Genomic DNA, 13,139 nt, shown 5'->3' on the forward strand with positions numbered 1-13,139 from the left:
TACAATTCCCAGAATTCCATAGCATTGAGCTGCAACAGTTAAAGCTCTGCCAAACTGGATGTTTTCTGCAGTGCAGATGCAGCCAATGTCTCCATACTACGTAACATTTTCTTTCAGTAGCCACGCAGAACTTATTTTATAATATTGGCATTATGTATTACGATCCCTCTAACTGCCCTGGCAACCACCTAAGGAATCCTGGGATTGACTTTTGGTCCCTAGGAGCTTCTTGGCTGAAGGTTTCAAAGGCCTGATGCCAGGACTCCTAAGAGGGTTGCCATGGCAGTTAAAGTGGAATCATAGCATCACAATAGTGCAAAAGGATTCCTTGTGGAAATGGGTGAAACAATAAGTTTAGGTTTCTGGCAAATGCTCACCTACTGCTTTATCACACTGGGGGGCAAACAGGATTTAAACAGGAGTTAAACGAGAGTTAAACAGGAAATGTTGTGTGATAAACATCAGGCATTTCCGGTTTAACTCTCGTTTAACTCTCATTTAAATCCTGTTTACCCCCTAGTGTTACTTTCAAGGGCTGTCAATCGAGCTTATCACATGGATATTGAAATCATCTTACCTCAATCCAGTTTAACCCTTAATTTGGGCAGTATCCTGATATTACTTCAAGGTATTTGGCTCCAATTTTGCTGCCTGAATACATCCCGGGCCCATCCTCACTTCCTGGAAGGCTCCGGTGGCCATTTTTTCAAGCCGGAAAACTCATGGATCCAAAAAGAGCCACCAGGAGCGGCTCTGGAAGCAGGGATGGACCTGGGATGTATCTGGGCAGCAAAACTGGAGCCAAAAACCTTGTGATAATATTAAGATGCCACCTGTATTAAGGGTTAACCTGGATTGAGGTAAAATGATTTAACTATCCATGCGATAAACTCCAATCAGTCAGGTAATGGCTGAAGAAGGGGTTTGGAAAATAGAAATAGCCATTTCTGGGACTCACCAGAAGAATAAGTGTACTGAAAAATATTTATCTTGGCCACTCAGAAAATGCTATTAAAAATAATACTACTGTGAAGAATGTTCAAGATGTATAATTTATTCTGACTAAACAGACTGAATTGATGTTCCTAGCCTATCAGGATCTGCAAACAGTCAGGGACCACAAAAGGAACATTTGGGGACATGTTTTTTTAAAGTGACTTGTCTTTTGGCTTTCATTCTGTTGCTGGTTCCACTTGTCCCACTTAGTACATTTTTGTAGGAGGACATAATGTAATAAATTTCTGCAGCCTTTTTCACAATGATCTCTGAAAGATTATCCAAAAGGATTCCCATAAAAGGTTTCTGCAGCATGCTTCTCCTTTCTGAGTCCTACAAGGAGCGGCCTTCTAGTCGGCTCTGAATTTTCAGCTTGGGCAAAATGCTGTTTGCCTTTTGAAGGGGGTCAGATGGAGGTGGTGGTGGGGAGATCTATCCAACCTATTCTACAGCAATTCTGCCATTATTGGCTAGCTTCTTGGACCAATTCAAGGTGCTCAAAAGTATTTCAACTTATGCAGCTTAGCACCATGGTATCACTACCACAGGGACTGAGTACATAGGGATTTGAAGTTATATATTCGAGATATATTTAAGGCCTGTTTGGTGATAGGACTAAAGACTTGAGGTAGAGGAAGAAATTATTTCTCTGCATGGTATTTGCTGGCATGTGTTGGCATAGAATTACTTAGGCCTTGGCTAACAACGGTTTTGTATTTTGGCAATAGGATCTCTTCCTACACATAAAATACACCTTAAAGGAAGACTTTGCCTTGAAGGCTAAAGGTAAGCTGAGGAGGAAGCATCTCATTTAAAATGAATTGTCTCTTCTTTCTTTACCTGAGGAATATCCCATAGAAAGTTGCTGCTGCTACAATTTCAATTTTTGAGACACTGTCTTATCTTAGGGATTTTTCTTCAAAGCAAATTGAAATTCTTTAATTGCATCCAGTAGTTCACTAGTTTTCACTTGTTTTTCTTCTTCTGCTTCCACTCCTTTTTTTTTTGGGGGGGGGGGGGTGTTAGGGCACTCCTTATGACAGGGGTAGGCAACCTGCGGCCCGCGGGCTGGATGCAGCCCAGCGAGGCCCCCAGCCCGGTCCTGCCGCCGATTGCCACCGGGGCCTTTGGCCTCTCGCACGCAGGGGCAAGGGGGGCAATTGTCTATAGACACTTCAGAAACATGCATTTATATTAACATTTTTTAAAAATCAGCAAAATTTTTTGCATATCCTCCACTTTTTTAAAAAAAGTGTCCACCATTTGAAAATGTTGTCCTACATTTATCCCGGTTTATTTATTTATTTAATTTTAAAAAAAATTATTTAAATTTTTTTTTTTTTTTTTTTTTTTTTTTTTTTTTTTTTGGCTTCGGCCCCCCAGTTGTCTGAGGGACAGCAACCCAGCCCCCGGCTCAAAAAGGTTGCCTACCCCTGCCTTATGACATCCTTTGCAGTATCCCAAAGCGCCCCATCAGAAACATCATTATTAATATTGATCTGAAAGAACTGTTCTAATTCTTTCTTACATGTTGAGACTGTTTATTCTTGGTGTGATAGGGTTTGCTCAATCTCCATCTTATTTGCATAGGTCTCAATCTAAGCAAGACGATTATTGGCTTGTGATTTATGAAAGATCTACGTAGTATATTGGCCTTATCTAGCCTTGTAGCTAAGTCCTTAGACACCCAAATCATGTTGATCCTGAATGAGGAATGATATCTGTTGGAGAAGAATATAAATTCTTTAGTATTAGGTTCTTTCTACTTCCAGGCATCGATTAATTGCAATTCTACCATAAGTTGAAAAAATTCTTTAGGGAGTTTACTATGATACACAATGTCTTAAAGGTACCACTATATTTCCCCACCAGCCTTTACTTTTTACATTAAAACAGACTAACACTGCTGTGTCTTTGAAAAATTTGAAAGTGTGACCACTCAGCAATCTGCTACTGAGTTACAGAGGCCCCATACAGACAGGCCAAAATAAAGCTGCTTTGAGTCACTTTGGACGCATGCTGTTTAAATGATGCATACGTCCTAAGAGTCCAGAAGCTACACCAAAGCCACGCTCCAGATCCTAAGGAAGGGAGTGTGGCTTTTGCATGGCTTCTGGACTGTTAAGAGGCATGCATCATTTAAACAGCATGCCTCCAAAGTGACTCGAAGCAGCTTTATTTTGGCATGTTTGTATGGGCCCTAAATTAAGCTATTTTAAAAATGCGGAAAGGGAAGAACAAACCAACTCATATTTGGGGTTATTTGAACCATGAAACTAATAGTCCATTCCCACTTGCAGTTTAACCCGGTTTATAATTCGGCTTTGCTCCATGTTGTCAATCGATTCCAAAAGGTCTCTCATTCCCAGTATGAAAACGGATCTTTTCAATATGTCAGTGTAACCACTTTTTCTTGGCATGATTGTCGTCCCCATTAGTTTGTGCTGCTTGGAAATAAATGTCATTTATCACAACAGCCTGGGCTCTCTGGGTGGTAAGGAAGGAAGAGGCCCAGGAGGAAGAAGGAAGGAAGGAAGGAAGGAAGGAAGGAAGGAAGGAAGGGACCCAGCAAGAAGGGGAAGGAAGGAAGGAAGGAACACAGGAGGAGGAGGAGGAGGAAGGAAGGAAGGAAGGAAGGAAGGAAGGAAGAAAGGGGCCCAGCAAGAAGGAGGAAGGAACCCAGGAGGAGGAAGAAGGAAGGGACCCAGGAAGAGGAGGAAGGAAGGGACCCGGGAGGAGGAGGAGGATGGGGAACACAGCATGTTTTTTTAAACTAAAATTAATCGATTTATCGATAGATTGGTTTAACAGCTACTTGCCTTTGCAAGTAGTTGCGAAATCAATCTATCGAGTCATCGATTAATTTTATTTTTAAACCCCCCCCCACCAAAAGCACCCATAACAAATAAAAAGGCAGCACTGGTGTGTGTGTGAATTCTCCCAAAAATGGGGAAGGGATGGTAAACACCCCTCTGCCATTCGTCCCTCCCCTCCAGAATGATGCGATTCTGATCTGTCTTTCCCACTTGTTGAACACTCTTCAGAACTGATTCTTTTCAAAAGAACCGCTTGACAACTAGTGTCAGGTAAAATCAGGTTTGTTTTTTTTAGTTTGCCTGGCTTTGTCACAAAAGGAATCAATCACATTGTGACAAGAACTGGTTTAAAATGGGAACAAGGATCATTTAAACCGATCAGCAATTCGATTCATTTTGTAATGGGAACGCAGCCTAAGCTGCATCAATGCTTGCTAACAATTTAGCTCCTGCCAACTCCAAGTCTCTCAGTCTGTTTGGTTCTATCTGTCTCCTACAAATTCTGAAGAGGAAAATCTCTCTTATTTCTGCAGGTGCTTCGATTGTAAAATGGAGCAGAAGCTTTAAAAGCGGCTACAAATCGTGCATGTTCTGGACCTGCTGGGATTATGAACGCTCTCCAGATATAGTTCTAGAGGTAGGCATTCTTATTTATTTAAAATTTATACAGTCCATTTTTCCTGCCCATGACCAAGTTCCTTATTCTTCTTTCTCATCTCCTTTAAATTCCTTGTTGAGAAATTCAGTCCCATTGACCTCAGTTAGCAACTGAATGAATCAGAGAGCTGACTGGAGTTGCCAGTGACTGAATTTCAAAATCTGATCTGGAGAATTATGAGTTGCCCAGGTAAACATTTGATAGAGCAGTGCCAATGGTTGGCCACATACACTATGATGAGCCCAGACACGACTTGGGCGGGTGCTTATCTTGGCAGAGAGGTACAAGGAGAGGGCAGAGGTCCCACCTCCTCAATCAAAGAATCTGGGTTCACAACCATGTTCTCTGTGTGTATGCATAGAAGGAATGTGAGTGTATATATGCAAAATTTACAATGTTTGCCCCAAAATGTGTGCTTTTAGAAACCCCCTTTTGTGCACATTTATTGGATTTCTATCCCGCCTTTCTCCCCAAATGGGATTACCACTAGTGCAACATGGTTTAAGTTGTTCAGACATTAGCAACTGGGTCCAAAACCATGGATAATGTAGTGATAACTTCCACTCTGTCCCACTGAAATTAAGAAGAATAACTTAATAACTTACTATTTTAGGGTGTATCCACACTGCAGAAATAAAAGTTTAACACCACTTTTATTTCCATGATTATCCTACATAATCCTGGAATTTGTAGTTCAGTGAGGCAGCACAGGTCTCTGACAGACAAGGCCGACCACCTCACCAAACTATAAATCCCAGGATGTCACAGGATGGAACCATGATAGTTAAAGTGGTATGAAACTGCTTTATTTCTGCACTGTGGATTCGATCTCAGTCTGTATTCAGCATTTTGAATTTTAGTTTGTACTTAGCTGACTGCCAAAGTATTCACAACCTTTCCCCCCCCCCCCCCCATCTTCCTTACCAAGCTGGGTCTTAAAGAATTATTGGGTTTTGCCATATCAAAGTAAGGGTTTCTTAACACTTCAAGCAGGCTTTCTTTCTAAGTCATAGAGTATTTTGGTTTTCAGACGGACAACCATCCTGGCAACTGCTGGGCGATGGATGGCAATAAAGGTTATATAGTGGTGAAGTTGGGGAAACCCCTGAGACCAAACTCTGTGGCCGTGTTCCACATTTCAAAAGCAATGTCTCCAACAAATGACATCCGGAGTGCGCCACAGAAGTTTTCAATCTACGTGAGTAACTCCATTATCTTTATCAGACTCCTGTTTCCTCCTCCTTTTTTAATTTTATTTTTTTGCACTGAAAAGTGATTTCATAGCTGGATGAAATTTAAAAAAGATTTTAAAAGACTCCAAGCAAAATATACACATTGATGTTTGTCTAACAGCATCAGTTCTTTTTTCCTTTTAAAATAAGGTGGTTTTTTTCTCCTTTTAAAATAAGGCTTATAATCTATACCACCCTCCATTACTGTCTATTTTCAGGGCTACAAGGATGATTTGGAGAAGGAGGAAGGACAATTTTTAGGGTCATTTGTCTATAGAATGGATAATAACCCAAAGCAGTTTTTCCAGTTGGAGGTAAGCTGTTTAGTACAGAAAAAAGATCACATAAAATATAATAAGAGTGACAGGCATGCAGCCAATACACAGTGAAGTCTCCTGGGAGAGAGCTAGATAGTCTCTGAGTTACTGTTTGGATCCACTTTCTCATGTAGAATGGCATTATCAAAACTCTCAAAAATATAACAATTAAAATTAGTTTACATTTAACTGTCCAGACACAGTCAGATTTCCCCCCACAATGTCATCATCTTGTTTTAGAAATCCTTCCCTGATAGTTCTGGCGCAGGATTTCTACCTCTCTGGAGACAGCTGAAAGCCAAAATGGCTGGGAAGAGATGTGTGCCCGTTCCTTCTCTTCCCCACCCTCTGCGTGCCCTGAATAATGACCTTGCATGCCATCTCTGGCACATGGGCCATAGGTTCGCCACCACGGCTCTAAAGTCTTCAGAAAGTCTTTTGAAGGGTAGGTTAGGGGGTGAGATATTGGTCTTTGATATAGAGTGATGTGTTTAGCTGTCTATTGGAGTGTTACGCTGTAACTGTGACCAACCTTTATATATGTATATAAACTCAAATATCACAAAAGCCCATAAGTCTCAGGTGTCCCAATGGGATCCAGATTTGGGTAACTTGCCCTAGAACATGCATGCTGGTTGATGAGGTAGATTTATTAACTATATTAGTAGAACACTATTTTTAGTGTGTGACATATACTGGGGTTGTAGACCCGTCCTTCCTAAAGCTATAAGATTCTCTAGGACTTTGCAGTCCAGACAAGTCACTTCCCAGCTTAGCCTCTGCTCTAGAGGGTCTCCTTGCAATTTAGAGCAGATATTTGAGGGTGCATGGGATCTGTGTGAAGGAAGGAAATCAGCTCATCTGAGATTTGGGTTTTATTTGTCAGTGCAAAAGGCCCCTGGCCATGTTGGGGGGGGGGGGGGAGACCTGCAAGAGAGAGCTGAGTCCTGCAGAAAGAGAGATGGAGACAGAGCATAATTACACTTTGGTGGAACTTTATGCTCTGCCTTCTTTTGCAGGATCTTGGCCCTGACTAATCTTTTCATCTTGCTGATTTGACTGGGATTACAGTATGTCTGGGGAGAGAACAAACAGTAACTTACCCTTTATGTGCTCTTCTTTTTTATTTTAAGGGAGAAAATTTGGATACTTTTCAATACCTGCTCCTGCAGATATCATCAAACTGGAACCATCCCAACTACACCTGCGTGTACAAATTTTATGTATATAATTAATGTCTTCTGATGAACAGAAACATTCACTATACAGTCATCCCTCCTAATTCGCGGTGGATCCGTTCCAGGGAAATTTCACAGATAGTCACATTCCCTCCTTCATCCATCTTCCTACTCCTTTCCATCCTGTCTCTACCTTTCCTCCTTGCTTCCTTCTTTTACACTCCCTGCCTAGATTTGCCTTGGGGACTAGCAACAAGAAGCCTTCCTTCAGACAGGTGCAGGGGCTCTCAGGGCCCGTAATTCTCTCCCTGCCAGCAAGCCGCCATGGTGATCTTCCTTCCTCCCGGGCACACAGCCCACCCCCTCCACCATAGGCAATGGCTGCTTGCTTGCTTCCCCCCTCTCCCCCTTGCCCTAGAGCTGGATCAGATGAGCCTGTTCCAAGGCAATGGGGCTGAGAGAGAAAGCAGAGCCCTCCTTGCTCCCTCTCTCTGCCCCATCGCCATGGGGCAGGATCAGCTGAATCTGTTCCAAGGCAATGGGGCTGAGAGAGTAAGCAGAGCCCTCCTTGCTCCCTCTCTCTGCCCCATCGCCATGGGGCAGGATCAGCTGAACCTGTTCCAAAGCAATGAGGCTGAGAGAGTAAGCAGAGCCCTGCACTTGCTCTCTCTCTTCATCATCACCATGAGGCTGGGTCAGCTAAGTCTGTTCCAAGGCAATGGGGCTGAGAGACAAAGCTGAGCCCCACCCTTGCTCTCTCTCTCTCTCTCTCTCTCTCATCGCCATGAGTCTGGATCAGCTGAGCCTGCTTCAAGGCAATGGAGCTCTACTCTTGCTATCTCTCTCTCTGTCCCATCATAATGTGACTGGATCAGCTGAATCTGCTCCAACAATGGAGGAGGGGAAGATGGTGGCTTTCCTACTTCCTTCCCATCTCAGCTGATCCAGCCCCAGGGTGAGGCTGAGAGGGGAAGAAAAGCCCCCCCCCCTGCTTTCTCTCTCAGCCCCACTGCCTTGGAGCAGGCTCAGCTAATCCAACTCTAGGGCAAGGGGGAGAGAGGGGGAGCAAGTGGGCAGCCACTGGCTGTGGCAGAGGGAGGTGGGGCGTGCGCCCAGTGGGAAAGGAGGTCACCATGGCAGTTTGCTGGCAGGGAGAGGATTACAGGCCCTGGCAGCCCCTGCACCCTGGTTCAGTGCCCTGGGCTGGGGTAAAGCCCATTGCTAGCCCTTGAGGCAAAGCTAAGCAGGGGTGCAAAAGAAGGAGACAAGGAGGGAAGGTAGGGAAAGGAATGGGGGGAGGAGGGGGAGCTGGCAAACTCATAAATAATCAACATTTTGAGTTCCAAAACCGCAATTTCGGAGGGATGACTGGAATATGTATGTATTTCATTTATGTATCCAAATTCTGTTTTATGGTATAATCTCATATTAAAAAATGTATTCACACTTAGAAAGAGGTATTCAAAACAATCATTGCGTTGGTTACAATGCTTATCATATTTGCTGATGGGATCTTTATTCTCGCAGTTTTAGGAAAGTACTAGCTGCATAGGGACAGTATGTTGAACTACTGCTACATTTGGTAGACACTACTCTTCCTTGAATTCAACTGAAATGCAAATACATGCACACGGTACATGGTTGTTATTTGTTATTTGTTCTTGTAATCACGAACCAGCGTGATCTCGTGGTTAGAGCATTGGACTGAGACTCTGGATTCCCCACTCAGCCATGGAAACCCACTTAGTGACCTTAAGCAAATTGCACACTCTTGGCCCCAGAAAACCCCATGAGAAGTTCACCTTAGGGTTGCCATAAGTCAGAAATGACTTGGAGCACACAAGAACAAGAACAGTCAGGAGCCAATTTTATGAGATGAATCACATGGATTTTTAAGTAGATAGTGATAGGTGAACAGAAGAGGAGGGATGTGGGGCGGGGGGATGTAGATTGTGTGACCAAAAGGAAAGTGGTAACACAACATATAGGTCCCTGATCTGGATTGGGATATAGAGGAGCAGAGGTTTAAACTCACAAGGGGGTCTTGATCAAGATTGATCAAGATTGTTCTACCCCTACATTAGAACTTGTGTGCGTGTGTGTGTGTGCATGTGTGGCAATCTCACTATCAGAGTGTTGGGGGGAATCTGTAGTGGACAATGCAGCAGAGATAAAATGTGGTTTTGGGCTGTGTATGTGTGTGTGTGTATGTATATGCCTTCAAGTCACTGCCAACCTATTGTGACTCCATGAATTTCACAGGGTTTTCCTAGGCAAGGATACTTGGAGGTGGTTTTGCCAGTTCCTTCCTCTGAAATATAGCCTATAGGACTTGGTCTTAATTGGTATATAAAGGTCATTTCTACATTAGAGAAAGTAAAAACAAATCTCTTTTCATGGCACAAAATCTGTTGTATGTAAGACACTCACAGAGTTTAGAAACATTACTTTTATAGATACATCCCCCAGAATTTTCCAGTCATGGCAACTGGCCATGCTGGTTGAGGGATTCCAGGGGCTGTAATCCCAAAATGTATCTTTTTCACACTCTGGCCACTTGCAGTTATCAGAACATGTGCTTTTATTCTATCAGATCAGACCCTATTAAACCAATTATTTCCCCGTATCTGTGTTTATGTGCAGTGTGCTGTAGTAGTTTGAGTGCTAGACTAGGACTCCAAGAAACCAGGATCTGAATTCCCCACTCAGCCATGGAAACCCAATGGGTTACCTTGGGCATGTCATACTTTATCAACCTCAGTGGAAGGTTTTTCAGCAAACCAGGAGATGGCACCCTTGGAAAAGCAGAGGGGAAAATAATGTAAAGTAGTTACTCTGGGGAAATGTGCAAAGCTGTTGCATTGACAAAGTGAGCTCTTGTCCATGAAAACCTGCTAGAGCAGATTTGTTACAACCTATTTCTGTGTAGGTTTACTTGTAAGGAAGTCCCATGGTGTTTTCTGGGACTCTTTCCTGGCCTGGTCTCAGAGGCAATACAAAGCTATTCGTTTTGTTAACTAGACTAACGGAGCTGCAGCTTCAGTCCTGCAGAAACAAACGTATGCTATCTTCATTCTATGAAGTGTTTCACTGGGTTTATCGATGCAATGTCAGGTGTAGAAATTTACACTGAGAACATTACACATGCAATTATTTGTGCTGAACAGAATTTGGTGTGAGGAGAGGGAATACTATTTTAAATGCTTTCTTTCGGAAGGAATGTGTACCATAAACATAAAAACAGACCCACACATATATGTTATCTGTGAGAAGCAGTGCTATGGCAGTCACTTCAGTATAAGCCCTTTAAGCTCACTAGGCCTTACTTCTGGAGCAGTCTGCATACAACCAGATTTTACCCAGAGCTTGGAGAAATTATTTATTTGGATGACACCACCCAGAATCCCTTTGGCCATGCCAGTTTTGCAAACTCAGGTTCCACTTTTTTTAAAAAAAGGAATCTTAATTTACCTTCTGAGCTGGCATTATTTGTGGTGTTCATTCTAAAATCTGACACCTAAAAAAAGTATAGGCAGAATCTGCTTAATTTTCTCTCTCGATAAACAGGGGGGCTGAAAAGAGCTTAGGTTTGGCTGAATCATGAACTCTTTCCTAGTTGTGCTTCTGATGGGAATGAGGATGAGGAGGATGTGAGAACATGAGTTCAGACCCTGCTGTAATGGGACTGAGGAATCATTTCACCCATCTGGGAAAAGAAGAGTATTTCAACCAAAGAGCTTCTAATATAATTGAGAACCAACAAATGCCACATGCACAGATTTGACCTTTGATTATTTAACCGGTCACTGAAAGCCATGTATAAATATCCTTCCCCAGAGGTGTATTCTTTGAGTTGAAGAACCTATACCTCAGGCTCTGCCCGGACAAAACCCACCACGATAAAAGGAATGGCAGCAACAGGAAAATAATTAATCTACCTTTCTAAGACCAAATGATGCATGTGTTTATATGACCCAGTCAATAAACAAACAAACAAACAAACAAACTGCCTGACAGGAAAATGCCCTCTAGGTATTTTACAGTCATCCCAGATTCCTTCTCACCTCTTAATGGAAAGCTACAATGTTGTCAATATTTTTGAAAGTCAATCCCTAACTATTTGGACTGGTTTTTATCTCCCCTGGCATGCCAAAACACCATCTTGCACATCCGGACAACATTCCTGGAAAGAAGCAATACACATTACCAAACCATCCCACTTTTGCACAATGAAGAATATTTTCAAATCAATGATGTATGGTCTGCTTTTTGAACACAGATCATAGCTGGCACCAAAGAAATCAAATGAGTATCTAAACAATAATGGCACAAACCAGCAAAAAGGAAGCACTTTTAAGTCTTGAGAAGCTTAAGCCCCCAGTGAAATCTATTTGACTTAAAAAGTGCAAAACATTATCTGGATTGTGGCCCAATATTTAAGGATTGTAAGGCTGTGTAATCCTCTACACAGTCACCCTGGGAGTAAATGTCAGTGAATTCAGTGAGATTTATGGGAACAGACCAGTTCTGTACATTTTTATGTATGATTCTGCTGGTGAGTGAAAGGAAGATGCTGCTTCCTTGAAAAATCACTTTAAAATATCCTGTGCATCTTTTTGTATGGGGGCGGGGGGAGTATTCATTTATAACATTTATACTATTTCTCCTTCAAAGAGAAGATTTTAAAAATTAAACAAATAAATAGTTTTTTTGGTTTCTGTTTTTCTCTCTCTCTCTCACTCTGTGTGTGTGTGTTTGGGTGTGTTTAATGGCAAATACCCTGATTCAGCTTTCTGGGATCTCATAATAACAGATAGACCGTGAGACTGTTTACTGTTCTTGGCCACAAACTTCCTGTTAGTAAACTCCTATTTTATTCCTGAAGCAGAAAAATTACAAAGGACTATCCCAACTGATTGCTGCTTACTGACGAATCAATGCCAGAGAAGCTCTTTATAAATAGTAGGCATTCTAAAGATGATCACTTCTTGCTGTAATATTATCTGGGCCCAAATTCCACAATGTACAAAATACAGGCTGAAAATGTTCAATGCCCATATGGCGAAAATGATGACTTTAGCTGTAGTTTGCATTGAGGTCACTGGAAAAAAATGTAGACATTTCCTGCAACCTGAAGTGAGAAGATGCACAGCAGTCCCCCCTTATTGCTATCTCAGATCCAGCCATCCCCCTTTCCTGGCTGCTCCTATCCTGCCAATCCTCCTTCTTCTTCAGCTGCCTCTCTCCTTGGCTTGTTTTGACCCCAGATGCTGTCCACTGAAAGGAGTTAGAGCAAGGCGTTGTGGGTGGCATGCCCATGGAGGCTGCTGCTGCTGTGGCATGCATAATCTCCTTAGTGAGCCTTGGTGGTGACTAGTGACTTCCATGGCAATGGGGCACAAATCCAGGTTTAAAAGGCGTGATCCAAGGTTCTGAATGGTAGTTGGAAAATAATTCCAGCACCATGGATAGTTTCTTCAAACCTCGCCAAAACATGGAGTGATTGACTCCACAGCGATATGTCCTCACCAAGATTAGCGATGAGGCTTACTCCATTGAGAGCTGGATAATCACCTCTGCTCACCACTCTACTGATTTGAAGCAGCAGGTTTGGCTCCGTTCATCGGATCTGAATCCGAGCACGAAGGCCACCATCGAGGACATGCCATTCGACGATGCTGGCCTGTTCAATAGGGAGACTGATGAGTGCCTCAACTTTAAATACCATATGAAGGTGGTATCCAAGAAACATGGTATGTCTGCTCCTTCCCAGACCCCATTTAGAAAATGCCAGCGACAGTCTTATGGCCAGGGTCAGTGGCCTTTCCAACAAGACCACCTCTACCAGCAACAGGAGCACCCAAGGCAGCGCTACCCTTCTCAGTTTTTTTATTCTGGCAGCCGCCAGGCCCCTGCCCAGTACTGAAAGAACCGTCAACAGG

General features: G+C 42.8%; 1 protein-coding gene across 1 annotated transcript; it reads left to right on the forward strand.

The window, feature by feature from the left end:
* The first annotated feature begins 4,394 nt into the window (after window positions 1-4,394).
* On the forward strand, window positions 4,395-7,361 carry LOC149313628 (SUN domain-containing protein 3-like). Its single transcript, XM_089523016.1, has 4 exons — window positions 4,395-4,449; window positions 5,501-5,668; window positions 5,921-6,016; window positions 7,153-7,361. Exons 1-4 carry the CDS (start codon window positions 4,399-4,401, stop codon window positions 7,252-7,254), a joined length of 417 nt encoding a protein of 138 aa, XP_089379142.1. The 5' UTR covers window positions 4,395-4,398; the 3' UTR covers window positions 7,255-7,361.
* Window positions 7,362-13,139: the final 5,778 nt, after the last annotated feature.

Source organism: Sceloporus occidentalis, unplaced genomic scaffold (genome assembly GCF_023333645.1).
Source record: "Sceloporus occidentalis isolate IW3139 unplaced genomic scaffold, rSceOcc1.0.p SCAF_4, whole genome shotgun sequence".
Classification (NCBI taxonomy): Eukaryota; Metazoa; Chordata; class Lepidosauria; order Squamata; family Phrynosomatidae; genus Sceloporus; species Sceloporus occidentalis.

Excerpts from the sequence above, each read along its gene's own strand:
- LOC149313628 (XM_089523016.1), top strand. The coding sequence starts at position 4,399 with ATGTTCTGGACCTGCTGGGATTATGAACGCTCTCCAGATATAGTTCTA. Across the intron at positions 5,669-5,920 it reads CACAGAAGTTTTCAATCTAC|GGCTACAAGGATGATTTGGA; the intron begins GTGAGTAACTCC and ends GTCTATTTTCAG. Across the intron at positions 6,017-7,152 it reads AGCAGTTTTTCCAGTTGGAG|GGAGAAAATTTGGATACTTT; the intron begins GTAAGCTGTTTA and ends TTTTATTTTAAG.